Source organism: Mytilus trossulus, chromosome 8 (assembly GCF_036588685.1).
Source record: "Mytilus trossulus isolate FHL-02 chromosome 8, PNRI_Mtr1.1.1.hap1, whole genome shotgun sequence".
NCBI lineage: Eukaryota > Metazoa > Mollusca > Bivalvia > Mytilida > Mytilidae > Mytilus > Mytilus trossulus.
The window spans coordinates 33970891-33998253 of record NC_086380.1 but is presented as its reverse complement, the minus strand read 5'-3'; the positions used below and the strand labels follow the sequence as shown (position 1 = coordinate 33998253).

The window sequence follows — 27363 nt, the reverse complement described above, 5'->3', positions numbered from 1 at the left end:
AATCATTAATTGTAAAATAATCAAACAATATATTTTCAATCTTTTGAATGTGTTGTGGGTAAATATATAAGCTACATTCCTTTTTACTTTGACTCCCTGCATATTTTTGTCGATGATGCTTCGATTTCAATTGGAATTTAATCCACGGAGTGCTACTCTCCAAATAATAGTAAGTAATAAAAGAGCAAGATGTGGTATTGACACTGACACAATTTACCCGAGTTCAAATGGCGAGGTTTCAGTAGCTAAAATTCACTGAACGGGCTCCGAAATTGAAAAAAAACAACATACCATATAATCTTTGTGCTCTAAATGTACCAAAAGAAAATAGGCATGCTGATTTATGATCGAACATTTCGGAGGCATATCCGGTTTATCATTTTGCAATACACAAATCTAGGTTTCGTAAAAATAAAGGGTTTAATGACAATTAAGTGACAAAATTGTGCTGCGAGCGCAGAATAATACGAACTGCATGAATGTTATGATCTGCTTACCCTTCCGGAGCACCTGAGATCACCCCTAGTTTTTGGTGGGGTTCGTGTTGTTTATTCTTTAGTTTTCTATGTTATGTCATGTGTACTATTGTTTTTCTGTTTGTCTTTTTCATTTTTAGCCATGGCGTTGTCAGTTTGTTTTAGATTTACGAGTTTGACTGTCCCTTTGGTGTCTTTCGTCCCTCTTTTACAACCAATTTCCTACAAAATATTCAAATAATATGTTACAGGAAATTAGTTTTAATGCATGATTGTAAGTTTGAAATTAATTCAAAAACATTCAAATTGCAATTAACAATACAATCATGACATTTCAGGAAGGATTCATGAAACATAAAAAAAAATACATGGACAGGTGTAGAACAGAAAGAACAAAAGAAAACTGGTGCGTATGCATAGGTCTTCCATAGGAGTAAGCAGATACATATCACTGTGCCGTCTACCTAGAACTATGCAATACCCTAACCAATTGATAATATTTTAGTTGCTTTTAATCAATGTACTGGTATATTACAAACGAGGAACATTCAGACATTATTTAACGACGAAATTATTAAAAGTTCAAGAAAGAGAGCCAAAGTGTAAAGATTAAATCAATTAAAACAACCAAGTATCAAATCCCCGTCCCGGCGAATACTGTCTGATAAAATCATAGTTTAAAGGTGTGAAAATCCTCGTTACTCAATTACCCAAATTTTATTCTTTTTTGTATCTCATATAAGTAAAAGAAATTGCCAGAGACAGATGATACGCATCACACGTTATTGCTTCAAATTGAAACACATTTTGATTTTTTCATTTGGTGTTTATTCATCGTTAAAACTAATATGTTTGTCGCGTGCATATTCGAATTAACCAGTCCTTGACAAGGACGTGTTCATCACCAAAACAATGTTCCCATCAGATCTTGAGTTACAGAAAAGCATTTCTGAAATCGACAGTTAACACGTTTTACGGTCACAATCTCAAAGATTTTATCGGAAAGGTATGTCTGAGATAACTATTTTGCCGATTGTGGTTCTATTCCCTATGGCTATCTTCTAAATTCGGGTGATGCGTGTTTGTATGGTGTACACGTCCCACTCACACAATTTCATTGAGGACCAACTTCATACACCCTGATACCATTACATCCTTAGTCTCTACCCTCTTCCATAACATAATATAAAAAATGATATAATTTATTTTGACTAAATTGATTGATATTTATACTGTATTCAAGTAAATTAAATTATAATTAATTACTTTGTAATAATAAAAATATATAATATGACCCATTCGTTACTCCGGACCCTTAGTTTACGAACACCTTCCACCATTCACCATTCATAAACTATTGACATTATCCAATACATGTTTCGTGTAGAAGTTAAAATTATTTAAGGGCTAAAGCAGGAGACACTATTCATGTCAACACACCCTATTCCGTTATTGGTGTAGTTCATGCGTCTACTCAAATTTTCATCTCTCAATTTTAATAAACAACGTGTACGTATGAGTTGATACATTGCAGAAAACGCTTATTCGGTCGATACATCGATTTTATCGAGTTAAGGTTTGACTAGCTATAAAACCATGTTCAACCCATCATTTTGGTCTAAAATGTTTTGTACCCAGTCGGGAATATGGCAGTTGTTATCCAAGAATACGTTTCTATATATATAGGCGTTTGTTTTTGTTGATGTGAACCTCTGTTTAGTTAGTAACCTGTATGGATGTGTTTCTTTTGTTCGTGTGATGACTTTTGAACTGCGGTAAACTACTGTTGCGACAAACACATACGCCTATAGTTTGCACGTACATTGTTTTTGTGAACGATATCAACATTGACCAAAATATTAAGAAACAAATGAATTAAACGACTACGCACGTTCGCGTTTTGATCGTTAAGATCTTTATAGTAAGAAATAATTGCGCTATCATATTAAAGTGAACGTTATACTTTATATGATGTTACAACGTTTGATTTGCTTGTTGGATATAAGCATATTGTTTTCCTATGTCAAACAGTTTGATCTAATCAACTATGAATTTTCTGTCATTACAAGTTTGAATGTGTTTTGATATACAATCGTTCAAACATATCAATGCCAACAAGTGTGTGAGATTGTTCTGAGATGTTTAATTACATATCATGATTAGGGAAAAGAGTTTGTTAGCCTGTTCACCAATCGAAAGCATGGACGGCAACTGTTACTTATGGACGAAAAAGTTGATTTCCTATGTTGCTTGCGACGTCCTCTAAAATACAATATAAGAAAAATATAATTTATAATAATATAGATTTTATGGTTTAAAAAAAACCAAACACCTCTGCCGGATGATCACAATAAAATAACCATAAAGACCCTTTTAATACAAAACGGATTGGATGAGACATATAAGGCATTACTATAACATTAAACAATATATTTTTGATTATTTATCATATGTTTTCAACAGGACATTAAAAATATTTTCCCACTAAGCTAGTTTCCGGACTAATGAAATGTCAATTTAAAATAAGATGATGTATAAAGCTTTTTATAAACACATGAAGTCGACGCATTATAATAAAACTGTCATAGCCTTCAACCAATACATTTAGATATACCTATAGTTATCTGTCTGTCTGCTGAAACATTCACGCTGATTGCAGAAGAAAATAATTCGATCAATAATGTACAGTACTTTGAAATTCTCCCTGTACACAGACGTGATATACACATCATATTTATTATTTTAAGAAAATTCATGCTTAAGATTTGTGTTATTTCATGTGACCTTAACCGAATATTGACTACTTAAACCGCATGTGCAGGAAACTTATTTTCACTTTACCTGTATTAAAATGGGGATGCCAAAACAGATTTTTAGAGGGATTACAAAATGGAAAAATTTCCTTATTGTGTTTCTAGTACCATTAATTCTTCTTCCTATTGTAACAAAAATTGATACAAAGGTAAGGAATCTACTTCGATCTTATATTTTTGTTTATTTTCTTTAAATAGCTATTGGATTTTATATATATATATCATATGTATTGAACTTCGCATTATGTAGCAGGTAAAATTGCACGTATTACATTTAATGTTCAAACGAATTTTAAACTTGACCTTATATCTTGTAAACAATATTAAAACATCCTAGTTGTTTTTAATGTATTGAACTTTCAATACTTTACCGACGTAATTTACAAGGCAGTGGCTTTATCATACCTGTTCTAAGAATAATTTAATATTGAAAGTGTAAATCATAGGAATATCAGTGATAAAATTAGCAGTTGAATGTATAAAATTACTTTATACACAAATAGTTTATTGATTGTTATTCAAGGCTTTGCTTCGGTCAGACTCCTTATTTATATTGCTTATTGATTCTTGTCATTATCACATGCAGGAAATTCCAAAAATGGAAATCTATCGCAATATACATACATGACATATTAATACTGAATTTACAAAAGACTAAATAAAAAGAATCGTCATTGATAAATCGTTATGGATGCATTGAAATTATAGAAATTTCAGTCTGATAAATAAGTCAGTATGCTGGTGTATATTTGAAACGTAAAAATCTATATGTTTATAATGCTATGTATATCACGAACCCGTAATATTGTGAACATTGTTAAAAAGTGTTATGCATTTGCTATAACATTATGATAGCATTTAATCACTGTGTTTAGGAAAGTGTGTTTTCTGTATAAAATCTGATATCTATTGCATATACCAACCACATTTTAATCATTTGTCACTTAGATAAAAAGTCACTTGAAGTAATACGATTAACAAGTACAGAATGTAATACGTCTTATTTTTAGACGATGAAAGAAAGTTTAAGGTTACATGTAGGGTCCCACGTTAAAAATCGGTATGAGAAGTACGCATACATGTATAAGTAAAATTGATTAAAGAGACCTGAAACGAAAAGACTGGTTTTAATTTAAGTTCTGGCTAAAAATAGACAAAAGTGGAAACTTTGAATGCTACATGATCGTAAAACTACTCCAGCCTTCAAAAATACGATAAGAACAGATATTTGTTTTTTTGCTGTAATGTAAAAGGCATGTACGATATACATTTTGATACGTAGTCATAAATTTGTTTTTTATTTTGTAATTTTATACTATTTATGTACGAAGATGTGGTGTGAGTGCAACTCTCCATCCAAATAACAATTTATAAAAGTAAACCATAATAGGTCAATATACGGCCTTCTGTATGTTTGTAAATAAAATGACTTTTTAAAATATAAAGATGCATTGTGTAGTTCAAAAAAGGATTATTTTCATATAAGAAATAGAGGTATACAGGTTATCCGATATCTATATTCATATATGAGAGTGATTGATTGTTCAATGAGTGAAAGTCATTCCTGCTCGCTAATGCAAATATATGTGCCATATTTATGTAATAGCTTGTATGAAAAAGTCGACGGCATATAAATCTCAGAATTTAATCATCTACATAAGTAACACGCATTCCAGTTTTAAAGATTAGTTTTTGTTTCAATTTGTTTAAAATAGACCATTGATTGATGAAAGTAACTTTCGAAGGGAAAAGAAAAGATAAGCTTAACGTACATCAAAGTATATTATTTTTAATCGTACACTGTAAACGAGGTTATGATCATATGTTTTCGTATAAACTTTAAGTTAAACTTCATCTGCCATCAAGAGGCAGTTCATGACAATTTTGTCTAGTCATATAATTTAGATAGAAATTCGCCCCATCATATATGTCATTACGTTTGCAAAGAGAGAACGGCATAAAGAAAGAAATGAACACTTTACAGTAAGTAACTTTTGGTTGCGCGCAATAATCAGAGATATCTTTTCGGAAGATTTTTTTTCACCTTACTGAGATAATAATTTGTAAATGTTATTAAAACATTATAGTTGTTTTTAATTAAATGAACTATTAGACTGTAAACAGGCGTACTTTACATGGGACTGGCTTTTCGTGCCTGTTCTAAGAAAAAATCATTATTGAAAGTGTAAATTAAAGGAATATCTCAATGATAAAATTAGCAGTTGAATGTATAAAAATACTTTACACACGAATAGTTTATTGATTATGATGGCGATTCAATGCTTTGCTTCGGTCAGCCTCCTTATTATTGCTTATTGATTGTTGTCATCATCACATCATCTATTGCAATCAGTACATATCAGTGCTAACTTTACAAAAGGCTGAATGAAAAGAATCGTCATTGAAAAATCGTTATGGGTGCATAGAAATTGTAGACATTACAGTCTGATAAATAAGTCTGTATGCTGATGTATATTTGATACGTAAAAATCTATATGTTTATATATCAATTAATGAACCCATAATATAGTGAAAAATATTTGACATAACGTCTTATGCATATAATATCATAGTATGATAGCACTTAATCAATTTGTAGAGGAAAGTGTTTTAATTCACAAACAATGTTATCAACTGCATATGCTAACCACATTTTAATCTTTATCATGTCATTTCGATAAAAAGTCACTTGAGGTAAGGAGATTAATAAGTACAAAATGTTATACGTCTTGTATTTAAACGACAAGAGAAAGTTTAAGGTTACACGTCAGGTCCCATATCTAGAATGTGTACGAAAAGTACAAAATATGATTTTATGTTAAATTGGTTAAAGAGACCCAGTGGCGGATACAGCCATTTTAAAAAGGGGGGTCCCAACATAGGATTAAGGGGGTTCCAACTATATGTCCCCATTCAAATGCATTGATCGGTCCAAAAAAAGGGGGGGTTCCAACCCCCAGAACCCTCCCCCTGGATCCGCCACTGAGACCAGCAACGAAAAGTAGGGAATATTTATATATGGTACCTAATTAGGGTTAATAATAGACATACAGAACACCATTTGAAGAATGTGCCATTTTACAGATACTTTGAAGGCTACAAGATCGTATTGCAAACGACAGTTTTTTTTATGGCTTACAAAATAAGATAGAATATAAAGAGTTGTTTATATGCATATATATTTTTTGTTTTAATGTAAGCCATGGACGATAAGTGAAATTTAAACCTTGTAATGTAAAGATGCATTGTGCAGTTTAAATAGAAAGTTTTATTACATAAGCCGTAGAGGTAAACAGTATCAATAATATGTGTACAGTTATAAGAGTGATTGATTGTTCAAGGGATGAAACTCGGTCGAACTCGCCAATACAAAAAAAGTCACTCGTTCACAATAGCCGAAGGCATAATTTTTAAAATCTAAGAATATGATACTCATTCCCGTTTTCTTTCATATCGTAGATTCCAATTTTTTACTTTGATATACATAGACAATAGATCAATGTATAAACAGGGAAAATATAAAAATAGAACAAAATCTATGTTAATAAATCTAAAGATAAGCACTGTAAACCAGATTATGTGCTTTCGTATAACCTTCAAGTATATCTTCATCTGTCACTAAAAGTTAAATTTAGATCAATTCAACCATCTTAGTCATGCTGATAAGAAAAGCTTCAAAACTGATATACACCCATTAGATATGTCATAACGTTTGCAAATAGAGAACTAAAAAAGGGGAACGCTTTACAGTGACAATTTAACTTCTGAATTGTATTGAGGTCTTGCGACGTTGGTGTTGCGTGCATTAAACAGAGGTTTTTTTTATTGAAGAATTTTTTTTAAACCTTTCTGTGCGAATAATATCGTGTAAACATTATCAAAACGTTGTAGTTTTTAATGCATCTAACTTAAAGACTGTAAACATATGCTTTCCCGACGTCCTGTCCCTTTCCCATCTACTGAAATCTTCCATGTTCTAGTGCAAATTGTAAGTCTAAATTGAAGGAATATCGCAATGATAAAATAAGCAGTTGAACGTATAAAGAATTAATGATTGAAATGTGACGGCGATTCAAGGTTAAAGTTTGCTTCAGTCAGACTCCTTCTTTTTGCTCATTGATCAGTGTTGTCATCGTAATCATCAAAGTCCTAAAACTGGAGATATATTGCAATCAGTACATATCAATACTGAATTTACAAATGGCTGAATTAACAGAATCGTCCATGACACAGTGGATACATTGTACACTTTAGTCTGATAAATAAGTGATATGCTGATGTATATTTGATACGTAAAAATCTATGTTTATTTATCAATGAATGAATCCACACATGTTGTATCATATCATAATATGATAGCATTTATTCACTTTGTAAGGAAAAAGTATTTTGTTTTAACAAAATCGGTTATCTACTGCATATAAAAACCACATCCTTCGTCACTTCGATACAAAGTCAGTTGAAGTTATGAGATTAATAAGTAGTTATGCTGACTAGCATTGCCTGTCATAATAATGGCAATTGAATACAATTGAAAATAGGTTTAAAACATTATTGCTTCATTTATTATGAATCGGCTTAAATAACAAAATATTTGTTTGCAACCAGATTTATTTACATCATGTACTGTTATATTTCTCTTGTATCCATCGTAAAGTATATCAGATTTTAATTTATAGTATAACTAAATGAAAAGCTCAACACTATTTAAAATTATCATAAATATTGTTTTTTGTAACTTGAATAAACGATACGGCAAAAACCTTGAACAAACTATTTGACACAGTTTCTCTACGATACATTTTAAAAATAAATTATATTCCGCACTGTGGTGAAATTACGAAAGATCTTTGCGTGGTCCTTACTGCGGAGGACAACATGTTCCAACCCATTATGAAATGTATTTGATAATAAACAATGAATGCAATAATTAATTAAGGATAGGACATTTTCAATGAGTTATATCAAACCGTTGACTTTTGTTACTGTATATAAGATTACATAAGAAACTATAATAACACTAAACGTATAGATAATATTTATTGGATTTATGAATAATGCCTGAAATGTTTTATGAGGTCTCAAATGACATTATATTGTAAATGCCCATTGATAAATAAGTTTACAATTAATGTTTTTGTGTATGCACATTTCTTTAAATAGGTAAAGGTCCTTGAACTTGAACAAAATGTGTGCACTACGCTTGATATCTAAAATAAGTTTAGTATAGTTTGCATGAAAGAAAAAAAAAATCCAAAAGAATACGGTTACATTTAATGAATTCCTAGACGTTTCCAATTCTGAGAATTTCATTATGAAAAAGGATAATATTGAAAATGGAAATAAGAAATGTGACAAAGAGACAACAACCCGAACAAAGAGCGGAAAACAGCTGAAGGCCACCAATAGGTCTTCAATACAGCGAGCAAATCCCGCACCCGGAGTCGTGCTTCAGCTTGCTCCTTAAAAAAGTGTAATATCATATGACGTCATATTAATATATGTCAATTGGACAGCAACCATAAGGCAAGTTACACAGTCATCTAGTGCGCAACATATAGTCATCCTCAATAGATATGCATACCTTATTGGCACAATGTGTCTATACGATAGAAAGAAAGTCAGTCGAAACTGTAACTAAATTAATTTAAAACGCAATAACGGGAAACATTTTAATATTCGATAACTTTTAACAATGACTTTCAAAAGGAAAATGAAAATGAGGCAGGTGTCAACTAGTATTTTTAAATATCAATTTTCAGTCTTTTTAAATCAATACAGTAGTGTTGCTCGAGATTTTAAATGTGCATGTATATGTTTTACAACTACGATGATTCATGGTTGAAATTATGTGTTTGCAAAATGTGAATAGTCTCATTTTATATTATGACATGACTCATAGACCAAGACTAATAATAAGAACGTGCAAAGTGCACGTAATACATGTGTGCCTCTTATGACGTCCGGTACTTGTGTAACAAAATAGTGATGAGAACATCAAGTTTAAAATGCATTCCTCAAATTATGCAATATGGTATACATTAAAAATAAATGAACAAATGTTCTCAGTTCAATTTATTTACATAAACGATGTATATAAATGTGAATGAAGGGTCAAAATATAGGATTAAAGGAGGTTCATAGCTCCTAACTATTTCAACAAAGAGACATTTAGGCCGGTTACTTTTCCCGCGTCGATGTAATGTTCTAAATAAAATGTCACCATAGATATTTTTGATAAGCCACGAAAACAAAAAATAATGATAAAACGTTAACGTTTCATAGAATTTTTTCTTTTAATTTACTTTCCAAAGATTAAAATAAATTAAATCTAAGTTGTGTACGATTATAGACTAAATTATCAATTCTGGAAATTCGAAAATAACGAATACAGTTCTAAAGACCATTTAAAGCAAAGGGGCAGCAATACAATTCTACTAAACCTGTAAAGATGTTTCCATTGCTTTTAAGTTTTAGTCTTTTTAATAGTTAAAAGTGGTTTGATAAAATCAGAACTTTTAATAGCGGCAATAAAAACACATTACATTTAATAACTATTTATTAATGGATTGAAAATCATAGTACTTTAACTGAACGGGTTCATATCAGGCCAAATTCCCTGGTTCATTATTACTCAAATAAACGAATTATTTTAATTAAGAGAAATTATGTTGTTTTTTTTTTTACCGTAAATGTGTCTGTATATCTTCGGATGAAGATTGTTGATTCCCTCTAGTGTATATTCCGCCTCTTTTTCCTGAAGAAAAAAACCTGATATATCTAACATCTAAATATATGTCATGGCAATCCATAAAAATCTAAAAGATTAAATGCATTTATAGCCAATCACAACCTTTCTTTGTTTAAGATAGTTAAAACTTTTTGAATCTTTGCAGGAACTGGTTACAGTGCTCGCTCAAAAGTGTTTAACTGTTATGAGTCTTTTTACTAATTTTCTGTCACTGAATTTGTTAAACTTTTTTTTTATGCATGCATTTTGTATGAATCATTTCATTTCACTTATTTTCATTTTTTTTAATAGTTTGTTTTGATTGTTTTTTTCTCCCTCTTGAAACAACATCAATTTCTCAATTTGAAAAAAAGAGTTTATTCACCTTTTTTATTATCAAAGAAAAACTTTATTATAAGTAACCTTTAATGCAGTTTGTATGTCATTAGTTTTTAAAGATTTATAAATTGCAAGAAGGTTAAAGTCCTTGGTTAGTACAAATGTACATGATTTAGATTTGTTTTTCACCCATGAATACATTTCAAAGTCAGATGAAACACATTTTACTGATGGACCAGACAAGACTATATATTTCTCACTTTGTTATATTACATATCTCAGCGACAATCTTGTATCCATGCAGTATAGGGTCGATCTAGGTTTAAAGAAAAAAGCAAGTAGATTTGAAGTCCTTGACTAGTAAATGATTTAGATGTGTTTTTCACCCATGCATACATTATGAAATGAGATGAAATACTTTTGCATTGATGGACAATATTTGGACGTTATTTTTTTCGTTTAAATTGTTTTACATTTGTCATTTCGAGGCATGTTAGTGCTGACTATGCAATATCGGTTTTGCTGATTGTCGATGGCCGACGGTGACCTATAATTTGTGACTTCTGTGTCATTTAGTCTCATTGGTCATTACATCACTGCTTATTTTTTATAAAACAAACAACATTTTTTAGATTGTTGGTATAATATATTTTCAAAGATATGTTTACTTGCAGATGTACAAGTTTGACTCATAATAAGAAATTAGTTTCAACATATTCTATTTTCAAATTCAACAAAATCAAGTAAAAGAATGATAAGACACACGTTGATCAAGCTATATAAATCAAGAAAAGCGTATCGGATGCACGTCCAGTAATTCATCAACTTTCTGTCTCATTTCAAGATTATTTCAGGGCATGCTATGTCAAATCCAGTTTCAAACGAAATAGGGTCGAAAATATCTTAGAATTTGAGAGATGTCGGATATTTTTCAAGCATTTAATTGCAGAAAAAAATATCAAGCCAAAATCATATATCTATGATGTTTCAAAGCATCATTCTTTTTCTTATGGTACATGTATTTCTAAAAAAAATCGGAAACTAACGATATGGTAGCTTAAGCTTGTGAACCCGAAATCAATTTGAAAATTTCATTGGTTTACTTCGGGTTATAATTTTTATCTTATATGCAATTAAATATATCGTAAATTTTCACAGTAATACTGAACAGAATAACACTTTATTAGTGCTAAATATTTCTTTATTTGATCATAAATAAAAAAAAAATGTTTTTTATATTACATAGACTTATTGAGAAAACAATGTTATTACCCCTCAAGACATTATTCAAACGGTATGCTTATGTGTCGTCGACGTCCCTCATTGGAATTCCTATTTTGATAAGTAAGGAAGGTGCATAGAATTATTTGCAAAGGTAACGAAGAGCATTTCCATGAGGAATTTTGTAAAGCGTAATGTTTTAAACGTTGTATTTTGCATTAAATACAATTTTCCCAACCGAAAGATTACCCCTACATATATTTAATATGTTATATCTTTATTGTTTATTTAAACTTTTTATAGTTGTTTTTTTAATTACAAGAATAACTCGAGCCTACACGCTTCCCTTTCCTACATATATTTCCTGACCAAAACGTTTACGACCCATTTTTGTTTGTTATATGGTGAATGACATCTTTAACTCAAATTGTAAACATACTATATTCAATTTTGTTATTTTATTTCCCTTGGTACATATTTTCAAATTTAACACTAGTAGATGAAAAATATCAAGAAAAAATCACTGAAAAGAATGAAGAGATCGTATAAACAAATATTTAACGATCACTATATTATCTTGACTATTATAGCTAAATATAATTAAGATGTTCAGATATATTCCTTTATTACAAACTCTCTTGAGTAAATACAGTATAAGGTTCATCTTCTTGCTGCAGGTTTCCCGGTGGAAATGCTTATCTTTTCTTCTTTAATTTATAAACATAAGAAGATGTGGTATGATGGTTAATGATACAATTCGCAACAAGAGATCCAATGACACAGAAATTAACAACTACCATGACTTCAACAATGAGGAAAACTCATACCGCATTGAATGCTTTAAACCTCGAAATAATAAATGTTAAACCATTTAAACGAAACGAACAACTAACAGATAACTTTGTATTTAATCTAAAACTTATCACATCTGATAGTAACAGACTGACAATAATTGACTTAATTTCATACAGCCTCTGAACTCGTTTTCTTTCTTTCTCGACAGCGACCTCTTTAGTATTGTGTTATATATGTACTATTTGAGCAGTTAACCGAAAGGACGTCAACTGAGATTGGAAATGTAAATTAGATAGTGTTTCAGAACCTAAAGAACTACTTTTTGGTTAAAAAAAGGAAGTTGTATTTTCTAACCTCCTTCCTCAAATAAAAATGTTTTAAGTTGAGTTTTTTTTTATGAACGCAAAATTGGGAGGATAATATGCATCTTCAAAATACAATAATTTCTATTTACAAATGATATACATGTCCTTTTTGCATTGTGTATGATGTTTAGTGGTTGTCAGTCGTTATTTGATACCTTTCATGCATTTATTTGAAGACATTTACATTGATGACAGCTTCAAGTTGACAAACAGCAAAAATACACGACATAAATGGACGTAATATGGGATCAGGGGAATATTTGATGTTTCCATTACAAGTGAATCCGATCATCATTGGACATTTTTTAGTTTTATTATGTTTTATTTATATATTGGATGTTATTCTCGTTTGATAGTGTGATTTCAAGTTATGCAATATGAAAACAAACGTTTAGTCTGTGCATGGAAGTATAATATTGCCAGTATAATACATCCATGGTCTGTGGAATGTATTTTGAGATAAATCTGGCAAGTCTTTCTTGATTATGACTTCTTGATTGCCACATAATGCAACTATGATGTAGCTTTTGTTGTCTTCTATTGTTTTATTGTAATGTTATTCCTATTGTAATTAGGCAGAAATGAGTTTCACTGATAGTTGTTCTAGGACAATTACATCTAAGCATTCAAGACATCAGGCATATACAACAACATTTTTACTCTACAGACAGACAATTTGATAAAGCAATATTACCTGTTTACTATTCACAATTCTACAAACTAAATGTTTTAGGAGCTAATAAATCGAACCTGTCCTCAGTCAGGAACTAAGGTTTATTGGTTGTCGTTTGTTGATGTGGTTTTTAAGAGTTTCTTTTTTGTCGTTTTTTATGTATGGATTCCTATCTTCCTATATCTATAGACCGTTTGTTCATGTCAGAATGGTTTTACGGTAGTCATTTTTGAGGCCCTTTAATATAGATAGTAACTGTAGTTCGGTGTGAGCCAAGGCTCCGTGTTGAGGGCCGTACTTTGATCTATGATGGTTTATTTTTACAAATAGTAGTTGTCATATTGGCACTCGGATCTCATCTTCTTATACCTATTGATATAATGTAATTGATTTAATCTGTCGCTATGTAGCTATTTTCTTGGTTTGTTTTAAGTTAAATTAATAAGGTTTCCATAACTATAATGTAAGAATTTAAAAAAAAAAATGGGATAAAAAGATGAGATGACTACCGATATTTAATGCGGCAATCCTAAGTTTGAGAACAGAAACATTCAAATCAATTCTTTATTACTTCAAGCACATTATGCTAATCAGTGCAATAAATACAAATACATATCTATAACACAACATGACATAATACATTAGAGAAGCAAATTTTAAATCAAGTATTGACCAAAACTATAACATAATTTGTGTCCATTTGTAAAGGTGCACAGAACTCTAGGACAGTAAAAAGTGACGCCAACAAATTCACACTTGATCTGTGATTTGTGTTAAAAGCAGTGTGTAAATATTTGATGATTTTGGTTGAGACAATCTGTAGCTAGGCACTTAACAATAATTTTAGGACATATGGACGGACGGACGTACAGACAGACAGGGGCATAGAAGGAAAGCATGATTGTTTTATACCGTCATTCAAATTTGTATACTAACTGTATGTTATCTCATGCTGTGATGAAAAATTATTCTGTACGTTTGTACACTAATATTACCTGTCATTAAAAAATGTTAACTACAAATAGTATGCATTTTTTTGGCGTTTGCCTTTTAACCTCGTGTTAAATAAGTAATTACTTATCTAAGCTTTGATTTTTTTTTAAATACATCTGTGTTGTGTTTTTCCTGTTTTGTTCTTTGCTTTCTTTTCTGTTTTTCAAACCTGTGTACGCAATTAGCAAACATGCATTAGGTTGCAAAACAAAATTTGATCTTCTTATCCCTGAGTGTTTTTTGTCTGTCCACTCCTTTTATCTTTACATAGCTGATTCTGTTTTGCTCCTTGTTGTATCGGAGTATTGACACGAAGGAAATAAACTTAACGTATTTCAAGAAATCTACCATATTATTAAGTTTAATACATTATTCCAAAGCAATGGAAAAGCAAAGGAATTTGTTTGTAGACCGTCTGTTAACTTTGTGTGACTTTTTTTATATAGTGTTTTTATATATTTGATTGCTGTTTTGTTAAAGCCTCGGTCACACCTTACCGGATAGCTCGAACGGACGCCTAACGGGTAACTTTTTTTCAATCCGTTGATGTCCGTTAGACTCCGTTCTTATCCGTTAGGCGTCCGTCCATATCCGTTGCGTGTCCGTTAAGCGTCCGTTTTATCCGTTGACATCCGTTCTGTCCGGTGGAAAATTTTGAGCATGTTCAAAACCTTGAACGGACGTCCAACGGATAAAATGTCCGTTGAACGTCCGTTAGGCGTCCGTTAGGTGTCCGTTTTGTACGGTACTCGTCCGTTTTGTATCCGTTACGTGTCCGTTATGCATCCGTTGGAGATCCGGTAGACCAATTCACCAACGAACGTCTACCGGACGCCTAACGGACGCCTAACGGATAAAACGGACATTAACGGAAGGATAACGGATAAAACGGATGCCTACTAATAGTTTATTCTCATAAAACCATGCAAGTACAAAGGTTACAGAGAAGTTGAAAAATAATATATATAAAAAACAAAATATGCATTAGAAATGCATAAAATTCAAAATACTAGATATAAAACGGACAAATGCCAATTGAAATTTCGCGTCAGAAATGCCAATATATGGTATGTTATATTTTTCTTGAGTGTCATGACTATTTATTATTCGTGATGGATCTTGGAGTAAGAGCACGTCTTCGCTACCAAGCAGCTCTTATTCAGGCCAGACTCAACTGAAATGTAGCAAATATAAACCTTATAGCTGTCGAAAGAAGAAGACAAAGGAGATGGTGGACACGACCATGGCTTAGTCCTGAAAGACGACGCAGTTTTAGTCTATAAGACCAACTCATGACCGAACTTAGGCGGGAGGATCGGCATTCCTTTGTACACTTCCTTCGAATGCCCACAGAGATGTTCGACGAGATATTGCAGCGGGTTCGGCCTCGCAAAGCCAAGCAGAATACCTTTTACAGAAATCCGCTGGAACCAGGACTCAAGTTAGCAATTACACTTAGACACCTTGCTTCTGGAGCAAAATATCGTAGCATGCAGTACGGATGTAGAGTTCCGCATAACACCACATCCGTTTTCATACCAGAGGTACATAATATAAACAAATTCAGAAAATCAACTTAAACTCTATAAGACTGAATTACCACACTGCTTCTACCTTGATTTTTTTTAATCAGAGGAGCTCTATATTTGCACACATATCATGCTAAACAAGACGCAATGCAAAATAAAATCAACTAAACCAGTTAACTCAAAAAGTGACCCTCGTGTGAAGAAACGTAAAAAAAACGGATAAATTGTTCAATTTGTTTGTTACGTGTGACCTTGATAACTGTCCTACTGACCAGACTTTCCCAGAAGCAAATATTATAACATATATACTAGATACCATGTCCATCTGACGCGCCTTTAATTTTCAGATGGTTTATTTCTATTAATTTTCAGATGGTTTATTGCCTTTAATTTTCAGACGATTTTGTTCATCCGTTTTATCCGTTACGCTTCCGTTAGGTGTCCGTTTTATCCGGTACTCGTCCGTTGGATGTACGTTCGACGTCCGTTCTGTCCGGTACTCGTCCGTTGGATGTACGTTCGACGTCCGTTCTGTCCGGTATGTATCCGTTTCACGTACGTTCAATGTCCGTTGTGTGTCCGTTAGGCATTCGTTACATGTCCGTTAGTACACCAACGGACTCCCAAAGGATAAAAATGTTGTCAACGGATAACTTTTCTTTTATCCGTTAGGCGTCCGTTCGAGCTATCCGGTAAGGTGTGACCGAGGCTTAACGTTCACCCAACTTCCTTCAGTCGACTGTTTACATTACAAACTAAAACAAGGTAAAATAAATAAAAAAAATTAAAAAAAGCAAGTATAAAGAAACACGCATACCTCACAATTTGGGACGGGCGTTTTGACATGATGGAATATCTTACGTACATGTATCTAGTTTTGATATTTGATCGTCAAAACAGGACGTGTGTTAATGTTTGTGTGATTATTGATTGCAATTTAAACTTGTAACACCAATTGTGTGCTTCTTTGCGACTGATACTTTTGTACCAAAAACAATATATTCAAGGACAGATGTAGTTTTACGGAGTTGTTAAAATCTTTATCAAAGTCTGTGATCAATTAATTCTCACACCCAACAAACACTAATGTGCGCAATATTAGATAATGACCTTCACCAAATATATAGGCATTTAAACACCACTTCAAAAAGTTATATTTGTAAATAAGTATCTTTTAAACTGAAAAGTACATTTTACGGTAAAATAACAAACCACTTTACTACAAGCCAATAAATGATACGTGTAAAAAACGACAGCAAAACAAATTATTACATTTGTAAGATAGCGTCTCTAATATTTCATTTGCAGGACGAAAATAAAATGTCATTAATGATTTATTAAAAATATTCAGCATGATGAGTTTATATCAAGGTTATTGTCCACGGTATCCATTAACTTATAACGAAATATTATCAGATTAAGAAGCAATTATTATAATAAATCATTAGGCATTATTAAAGTATAAAATGCAAAATAGCTAAGTAACTATCACTACAATGTAACTGTGCAGCAACCTCTAGTTCATAAAAGTGCTATACGTGTATATATTTTAGATCGGCAATGTAATTACTCCTGTATTGAGAATGTATGCTACTGAATAAGTGACAATAATTTGATTTAGGATGTAACGCGTCTTCTGATTGGCCGACGTTATTTTGTTCTGAGCCCATGGACATGCTTTAGTTTTGTGACCGTGACGTGTTATTAAAATATTTTGCTCACTAACCCCTACTTTTCTTTTCATAATTTCATTACATAAAGTTTCAAAAGCCATATTTCAAAATATTATAAAATCCTTGTTATTTTTTCATAGTTTTTGAAACAATAAAGGTGCCAATGTTAAGTGAAAGAAAATCTAGAGAGAATTATTTCCCGCCAAATTCTTTGGCTTATATCTCAAAAACAAGCACGCGCATCTTACATTTTTTCTGCTTTTTTAGTTTCTTTATTTATGTACTTTCAATTTATAACAGTCTTTTAAAAAGCTTGTTATTTTTAAACAGAGTAGCGAACATCCTTAAAAAGGAAATTTTTTTTCTCTTTAAAAATGATATTCTGATATAACCAAGTTGATGTAAAAATCTAGTGAACCAGAAAAGAAAACATGATATTCTGAATCCAGATTTTCCCCATACCTTAAATTTTGGGACTCAGAATAAAAATATTACCACCCCATTTTTTGAAGTTAAATGGTTGCTCCCTTACTTATCAGTAAAGGAACCAATATTTAGATATCTCAGTCAATGGTCTTTCGTAATAATGATTTCTGGTCGTCAGAAGTCAAACTATTTGGTTTAACTTTCGTCCGTATGAAAAGTCACCGATTATTATGTCGGTTATCTCCAATGCAATATGTCGTTAGATGAAATGTATTCAGTCTTTACCACACTGTTCAGAAAATAAATACTATTATATTTTGAAATAGTTACTGTAGTATGTTAACATTTAATTCGTACAAAGTAGCATATATTTTTCCCAATCGCTCGCTTAACATGAGAAAGAAATGACTATGCCCGCGCACATATGATGTTCACTAAACCCAAAGTTTTTGCCGAAATGCAACGAACTCGAAAGTTGTCCAGTGTATAGATGAAAGAATCTATTATATTCCATATCGCTGAGTTTGATTGACATTTTTTTCTCTCAATTTATTCCCTTGACTTGTAAATGCACATCAACAGAGTGAATTCAGGCTTCAGTAAATTATTAATGGCAAACTATTATTACAAAGTACATATATTTAAGCTTTAATAACCGACTAAACGGTATAGATTTTGCTCATTGTTGAAGTCCGTATTTTTGCCTATAGTTTCTTATATTTACTTTATTTAGTAGATAGTGGTCTCATTGGCATTCTACCACACCACCTCATCAGTTTTATATTGATATAAAACGGGATCTAGATCCAAGCAGTGAAACTTATATTTCAAAATAATTGAAGATAATTGGCATATGCTTCCGCAACATATGTTTTACAGAATTTATGTTATATTATAGTTTATCTTTCTTTCAATATTTTTTACATAGGACACAGCTTTCTTTAAAAATACTATTTCTCAAAGATTAATCAAGTTAATTGGGGCAAACTGCATCGCCTCATACAAATGTTATTGTATTGCAGCTTTATAACAATTGCAAAAACAAGATTACGTAACAAAGGATAAATGTCAATCGTTTACAGATATAAATTCTATGTAATACTTTGGCAGCAAAGCAAAATAAAACACTGCTATTTTTATTTACAAGATGTTTTATAATATAAATGTAAGAGTTATGCAACACAATGGTAGATCAGCGTCATTGGGTTTGTTTTTTCATAGAAATAAACAGCTTTTAAATATGAAAATCTTTTAAATATGAAAATATAGAAATGTAATATAATTGACAATGAGACAACCATATCTCACCATTAGGCTATTAGCAATGATCTCCCTTATAGGACAAACTATACAAAAGTAATCAATCAATGAAGAGACAAAACGATTTGATTGATGCTAAGAATTATAAACTAAAAACTGATATATCAGACAGAAACAAACGACAACAAGAGATTTTCAGGCACCCTATTTTGGAAAGATATAGGAAGATGTGGTGTGAGTGCCAATGAGACAACTCTCCATCCAAATAACAATTTAAAAAGTAAACTATTATAGGTTAAAGTACGGCCTTCAACACGGAGCCTTGGCTAACACCGAACAACAAGCTATAAAGGGCCCCAAAATTGACAGGCACTTTTAAAATGGTCTCAGGTTAAAAATCAACAACTTGAACAAGCGCTTAATATTCTCCCGCACGTGGATCAGAGGTGCAACAACACACCTTATAAAACAAAATGTTATCAGTTGAAAAGTAAGTGCTTGACTATAAATTATCTATACACGAAGCAACAAAGGCAAAAAAGAAGAAGATAAAAACTAGAAAAATGACAAAAGACATTGTGTACCAATGCACTGATTCTTGCACTTACTGAACGCGAAAGATCAAAGCTAGTAAAGTCAATAAATATATCAGACAAAAATACACAGCAAATGTTTATAGTTCAAGTTTATACAGTATAATTTATGTAACAGATTGCAAGTCATATCCTTATGTTACAGTTGTATATCACAATGCTATTCTATTATATTTTATAATTTGACAATATTGACGAAATCTGTTGTTGGAAAGACTCTACTAAAGTACTTCGTGTGTATGACCCACATGCATTATACAATTGGTTTTACAGAATTTACAAATTTGCACTTAATCACATGTACTTGTTGTACTGATTACATAATTTACACGGTTTTATATACGACATATATTCAATTACATTACAATGATTATCTTTCTGTCCCTATACAACCCATAAAATAGTAAAGCATTTAATATCATTTATAAAATATGTAGAAATTAAACTAAGACCTAAAACACTAACGCCACTTTCATCACTTTTGGACAGTTTTTTTTATTGGTTGAGGACGCTGGAGTGCCAGAAAATAACTACCACAATTGGTTGAAAAAATGGCAAATTACTAAATTAAATAACTAACCGATACGGGACGGACGGACGGACGGATTGACAGATTGGAAAACATAATACACTTCTACTTTCGTGTACAAGCATTAAATGAGGACTAATATTTTTTTAAACCGACTAACTTGTCATAGATAGATGCAAATTACTAAATTAAATAACTAACCGATACGGGACGGACGGACGGATTGACAGATTGGAAAACATAATACACTTCTACTTTCGTGTACAAGCATTAAATGAGGACTAATATTTTTTTAAACCGACTAACTTGTCATAGATAGATGTAATAGATGTTGCGGGTTTCGGTAACATACCTATACGGTCTCATTATCTAAATAAGTCTGTTGCATTGACAAAAGTTATCACCCTGCATGCGCAAAACATCAAGAATATATATCGGAAGCATAAATCGAAGAACTCCATTAGTGTTGCAATTGCCATAAAACCATCTCCAATAATTTTCCAGTTGATTTATAATCTTATAATTTGTGATATTATAGCCATTATCTATTGATTTGTCAGGTTCCTAGACGTGATACGTATTATTGGAAATTATTATCTATCAACATACAGTTATAGTTTTGATGACATCATCTTCTTGAAATGTTTAAACACCACTAGCTATCAATTAACGTTTTAATATATGCATAGGAATATGTGGTAAACATACAAATGGATAAGATCATGGGAGGGGGGACTTGCTTATTGACATAAGAGACCTAGTTTAGATAAAGCATTCACCGCGAGGAAAAGATATGGGCATACGTTTATCTAAATACATTGTTTTCTAGAAAAATATTAGGAGTCTGAAAAAATTAGTTTGCTTTTGTTTTTATTGGTCGTCCAGCTTTCTTAACCAAGTCTGATTTATAACCAAGGCTCACACTATCTCATTGTTTGACCCCCCCCCCCCCCAAAAAAAAAAAAAAAAAAAAACAAACCAACAAACAAACAAACAAAATCATTGATAAGCTGGTCCTTTACGCTTTCACTTGTGTGCTTTAGTGAACTGCATGTAGTGACTTGTGCCATGAGAAAAATGTACTACATATGCAATCATTTCGTTTTCTTAATATCAAATAAACCTTTTCGAATCTTCGTAATGTTTCCTCCGACTTCGAATATTTTTTGTTTCTAGAAACAAAAATAACTTTCGTGACATACAACAAATATTAACACTCTGAAAACTAATCGAATGTTTATATGTTGGAGACATTTCTTTTTTTTTTATGATGTTTTTAAAATCATTAGCCATTGACAATGTACATAAATGCTATTGCAATGTTGCAGAATTACTGTTTTTGTCGGGGTTTTATTTAGGAGGGATTATCTCCATTCAAATAAATTGAACATTGAGACTGTTCAACGTATTAACTAGGTCGGATGAAATTTCTTAAATGATCCTTCATTGGTAACATTGTTGTCCATTGGAATATGAATTGAATGTCAATTGGGACAGATCCAGAGGTAGGTTTTATATGATTTTTATTCCATTTGAAAAAAAATCTTGGACTCAAGCTGGTTCAAACCGATTGGAAAGCTGTCGTTTTGGGACAATTGTGTCTCAATGTATGATCCCAAAGAAATCACTTTTATTTATCAATTATCCACTTTTAGGCATACAATTTGATTGTTAATCAATTTGTAAGAAAGTTCCCTAATATATATAAGCAGAATGTATCCTATTAGATGTCACCTTGGAACAACAAATATCTCAACATCATGCTTTGTGTAATCAGCATGGCGAAAACGATTGCATAGATAAAGTGTCATAGGAGTCAAAGGTGTTCTCTTTGACATTTTAAAACCATTCGGATTAATATAAGAAATTACGGGAAGTGAAAAGTTCGCACTCCTTTCTCGTGGGAATTTATTTACTGATTTAGTGATGCCGTTGTACCTTGGATATAAGCTCTAGATATATCATTACATAATAGATGTTGCTCGCTTAGATTTCATCGATGTTAATAACGTATTTTAGCACTATGATTAAATGTATTAAGGGTTCAGTGCTGTATTGATCAACAATTTCTCTTTCCTCTCTTTGCCAGTTTCTTCGTTCCCTGATTTTAAAGCATCAGAAGTTGGTGCATGCAATTCACTTGACATACTGGGGAAATGTAAATGTACAAGTTCTACAGTAACTATATTTCACCATTGGGATAAATCGGCCACAGTTATTATGTCATGTTTGTAGTAAAATAGCAAAGTATTTTTATCAGCATTTTTAAAACTGTTAGATACCTTCGTAGAGTATGGCTATTGTGTTGAATTAGACGCATGCGTTGATTTGAACAGCTACTAGATACTTTTGTTGTCTTCGGTAGCTTTCCATCATATTAATTGTTTCTCTTTGATTGTTTTTTAAGAAAAGAACAGCTAGTCACTTTGAGGCATATACATAATTATGTAGCTGACAATACATCACGAGTTTTGCTCATTGTTGATTGCCGTATACGTACGGTGAAATATACATTTTTGTAGTTGTTGCATCCACGTCCTTCGAATTTGGTGGAAGATGTCGTAAAGCAACCATACCACATCTCTTTTTTTGTTTACAAATATTATCTTTTTTAGAAAACGTACTGGTTAACATTTCACGTTTAAGATTAATGTTTGACTGGTAACACCTTGTTATATTTTGTACCTGCTCAACTGTTTAGTAATTACGTAATAATGTGTACCAATCTAATGACAGCCAACCAAGATATTTGACATTTGAATATCTTATGTAGTTGCACATGGAATAACAACTGCATTCGATTAAATAAAGGTTTTGATGTTAAGCCAGTTTTTATTAGAAAATATCAACACAATCGCAACATCAAATTTCCCGTCTCTTTGAACGTTTTATATCATTATTGAAAATGTCAGTTCATTGAAATTCAGTTACGTAATTATTTTGGTCGTTTGATATTTTGATCCTTGATTTAATAGCTTCCTTGAAATCAGCAGCTGTATTTAAGAAATCATTAAAAGAAAAAAGGAAAACCACAAAAGTACTGAAATCCGAGGAAAATTCAAAGCGGAAAGTTCCTAATCAAAGGCAAAATCAAAAGCTCAAACACATCAGACAAATGGATAACGACTGTCATATTCCTGACTAGATGCACGCATGTTCTTGTGTAGAAAATGGTGGATAAACCTGGTTTTAAAGCGCTAAACCCTCACTAGAATGACAACGCTGTATGAACAAGTTAAACACAAAATAGTTAAAAATGTCATGAATAGGGTCATGGTTTTATAATCTAAATATCTACAAACAAACAAATATGGATTTAAAGAAGCACAAAAAGACATTTAACAAAGCACATTAGCAAAACTAAAAGACAAGAATACGAAAAATTACAATAATACAATAGCACAATGACGGGATGTATAAGTTTAAAGCCACGTCATATATGTATCAAAGAAACACAAGTGATATGCATTAATATAAACTGGAGATAGTGCTGGATGTTGCTACATGGTCACCAAACTTTAAATTATTAAGGGAGAGGGTATAATCTATGAAGCTAAATAAAATAAAATCAAACAAATGGATGACAAATGCCATTTTCCTGACTTGGTACAGGACATGAATTCAGTCTCGTTTGAAAAATGGAAGTTGATAGCCAAGGGAATGCCTCCTACAGTTATATACATATTTTCTTTAAAACCAAGCAAATGATGATGTCAGTTTTAGAGTTCAATCTATTGTATCGATATCCTTATACTCTATACACAAGATTATATAAACATATACGGGCTTGTAATTTTGAACGCCAGACGAGTGTTTTGTCTACAAAAGACTCATCAGTGATGCCAAATTAAAAAAAAATAAACGCCAAATTAGTGCGGTGACAGAAGTGTAAAAAGTCGTCTAGATCGCGAGTTTAATCTCCCCAAATAACACACGGCTAAAAATGGTCTTAACTTAAAGACAAATAGGTCTTCTTTAGTTTTTGCCCTGTCGTCAGAATTTCGTACGGTCACATTTTTCTAAAAAGTCGTTTTAATGACTAGTAGTAGATTGGAGAGTTTCAACCCCCCTTATTCAAAATGAAAAATTGTGTATGTTTACTTACATTTAACTGAAATAGTTTTTCCTTAAGCTATTTTTATATGTCAAACTATTATATTCAGTATTTCATTTTCTTATATCTATAAAATTTGCGAAGTTTGGACTGTTTAAAATTGAGGTAATTTTAATTGCAAATTCAGACACAAACTTCCATTTCTTCTTCATGGTAGTAATAAAAATGATCCCATAATATTTTAAGCATATAGTATTTCATAAAACTAATGAGTGATAAAAATTTCGGAACCAAAATATGAAGAAAACCTCAAGAAATCAATGGAAAAAGAATGGAATAAAAACTTCAATTTCAACACGGAACTTAATCACTTGCCTTCCGTCACATTTTGTGTATTAGTCCATTATTTGCTCTCAACTGATATATATGAAATTACTACCTTTTCGTTATTATATACACATATTTTCAATTAAAGTGCACTGATATATGCTACATACTTTGTTTGTATGCGTTTATATTCTATGTTTTTTTTGGTTATAAAACATGAAATATACTTTGTCAGAAAAGTCTTATTGTAAAATAAAAAAATTGACGGATAGTTTCAGTAAATATTCCGTAATGTGTCAAGTCCGTTGCAACAAAGAAAAGACAAAAGTTGTTAAATTTTATGCAGTGCTTAATATGCCAAGAAAAGAAAAAAAAAACTCGACTGAAATTTTGAGTCAATTTGAGTCAGTATAGGGAAGTCGATTTTTGTATCTGCATTGAATAAAAGATTAGATGAGGTGAACATGAAGATGTTTCATGCGATAGCTGTTAATTTACAGAAGTTCATGCAGGGAGTTTATCATCGTTCATGCTACAAAAGTTACACAAGTAAACGTATTTGTTCCCCCTTTTAGAGCGAGGAAGCTTCTTATCTGATATTTATTGACGACATACATTTATCGGACTGTTGTCGATCAGTTTCGGGTATTTGTACGCGTTCCGGCTAAAATGCAGTCGTTCAACTGGAGCACTTGTATATTTTGTTGCATCAAAACATTTTAGAAAGATAAAAAACTATGCAAGTTTGAATCAGATGAGCGTATTAAGAATGTTTTAATCGTGTCAGATAAAGTTAAAGTTGAAATAGTTTCCCGTCCATCTTTTAAACTTCAAGCACTCTGTCATTTGGTTGCATTACAAATTATTTGCTAAATACAAAACAAAAAATCAAAACCCGTGGAAGCAGATATCTCAGATCACGATACTGCTTTTACTAATTTCATTTTGGCTATTGACACCGATTTAATGGTCATTCCTCACGACACCGTTACTAGATAAATATAGATCTTTTCTTCCAGCTGATTCTAATTTTAAATATTCTACTTGTAAAATGCAGTCTTTACTCATTGATTTTTATAGAAATTCAGTTGTCAAACAACTTCAACAAGTTCAAGGCAAATATAACATAATAATTTGTAGCAAAAAAACCTATTGAGATGCCATATCAGCTGCTAGGCAATTGAAAACTGACCGTAAAGTCTTAATGTCAACTGTAATAGACACAAATAACGGATAGATATTTCATTCCGCTGCAAGTATACTTAGAAAAGACATATCTACAAACGTGACAGAAGTATACCCAACTTCGTTAAAAATTGTCTCTTTTTTCTTCAATTCAGTCAATGCCTTCGTCTTTATTGGACATCATTTTCTGGTAACTCAATGAAACTGCATACAGTCAAAACTACTCTCAGGAAATCGTTTGTGTGGCCATTTTATTTTTACTCCTTTTCATTTAGGATTGGCTTTACAAATGTACCATGATATTGGTTCGAGACACGGCTTGTTGAAACATTGAATGCCAATGAATTTTATGCTTCTTAAAGTAAAGTGCGACGCTATCTTATGTGTTGCCAACCATGAAATTGAGCGACTTTAAGATAGTGTGTACGTCTCATACATAATGTTTCCCCATCATCTTTGCAGACAAGCCTATGGATGTCTTCTGAACCCCTATTTTAGATCTCTGTTAAATCTTGGATGAATTAAAAGGGATGGTTTGAAGCTGGTATTTGTTTTTGGCAACAAATGTCTTCGGACTTCCTACAATACCTTGTCTGTACTTGTAAAGAAAAACTCAAAGTAACGTGTTTGCTTTAAGCAGAACCTTTCTTGTGCAGACCTGTGGCCATGAGTGAAATGTGTAGAAATATTAAAACATGTCTTGTGACGGTTGATGAAAATGAAGATGATGGAGATAACGGTTGATTAGGTATAAAGCGTGTTGCACTGATACACACTGTCACAGCCCCGGGGTTTGGGGATTGTTGGCGCGCCCTTAAAAAAGTTTGTCGTTTGTTTCTATATACTATATTTGTTTGTTTCTTATTTATTTTATACATTAATCAGGCCGATAGATTTTTCGTTTGTTTTACATTATTCATTACGGGAATTGAAGACTATAAATTCCCGCAAAAGTTAACTTGCGAATAATTTGTTACGTCTGACACGCATATTTTGGACGTTTTAGCAATATTTGTATCATTATTTGTAACTATCATGAAAAGTTAAATATTTTTTTTTATATTTTTGGGAACAGTTATACCTGCCTAATCTAGGGATATGAATTTCATAAAGCTAAACTATCTAGATTTCACAGAAAAGCTTTTTATCAAACTGCTCTGTCGCATTTCACGGCATTGACGCAATAACGTGCTTAACGTCTATGCAGTATAAATTTTACACATTGTTGAAGCCCGTATGGGACGTATTGGTAATTTATGTCTCATTTGGTCTCATTTGGAGGGTTGCCTCATTTGCAATCATATCACATCTTCTTTTTTATATGAAATATTTTTGAAGTTTGTGGTACGTTGCAAGGAAAAAAAGGGGGGATATAGGTCCAA

General features: G+C 31.9%; 1 protein-coding gene across 2 annotated transcripts in view; it reads left to right on the top strand.

Moving 5' to 3' along the window:
- Positions 1-3083: 3083 nt before the first annotated feature.
- The window catches only part of LOC134680861 (Na(+)/citrate cotransporter-like), a 63193-nt gene continuing 38913 nt past the window's right edge, over positions 3084-27363 (top strand). For both annotated transcript variants that reach the window (XM_063540131.1, XM_063540132.1), the window contains exon 1: positions 3084-3438. In XM_063540131.1, the coding sequence (XP_063396201.1) occupies positions 3328-3438 (111 nt within the window). In that variant the 5' untranslated portion in view covers positions 3084-3327. The remainder of the gene's footprint in view (positions 3439-27363) is intronic.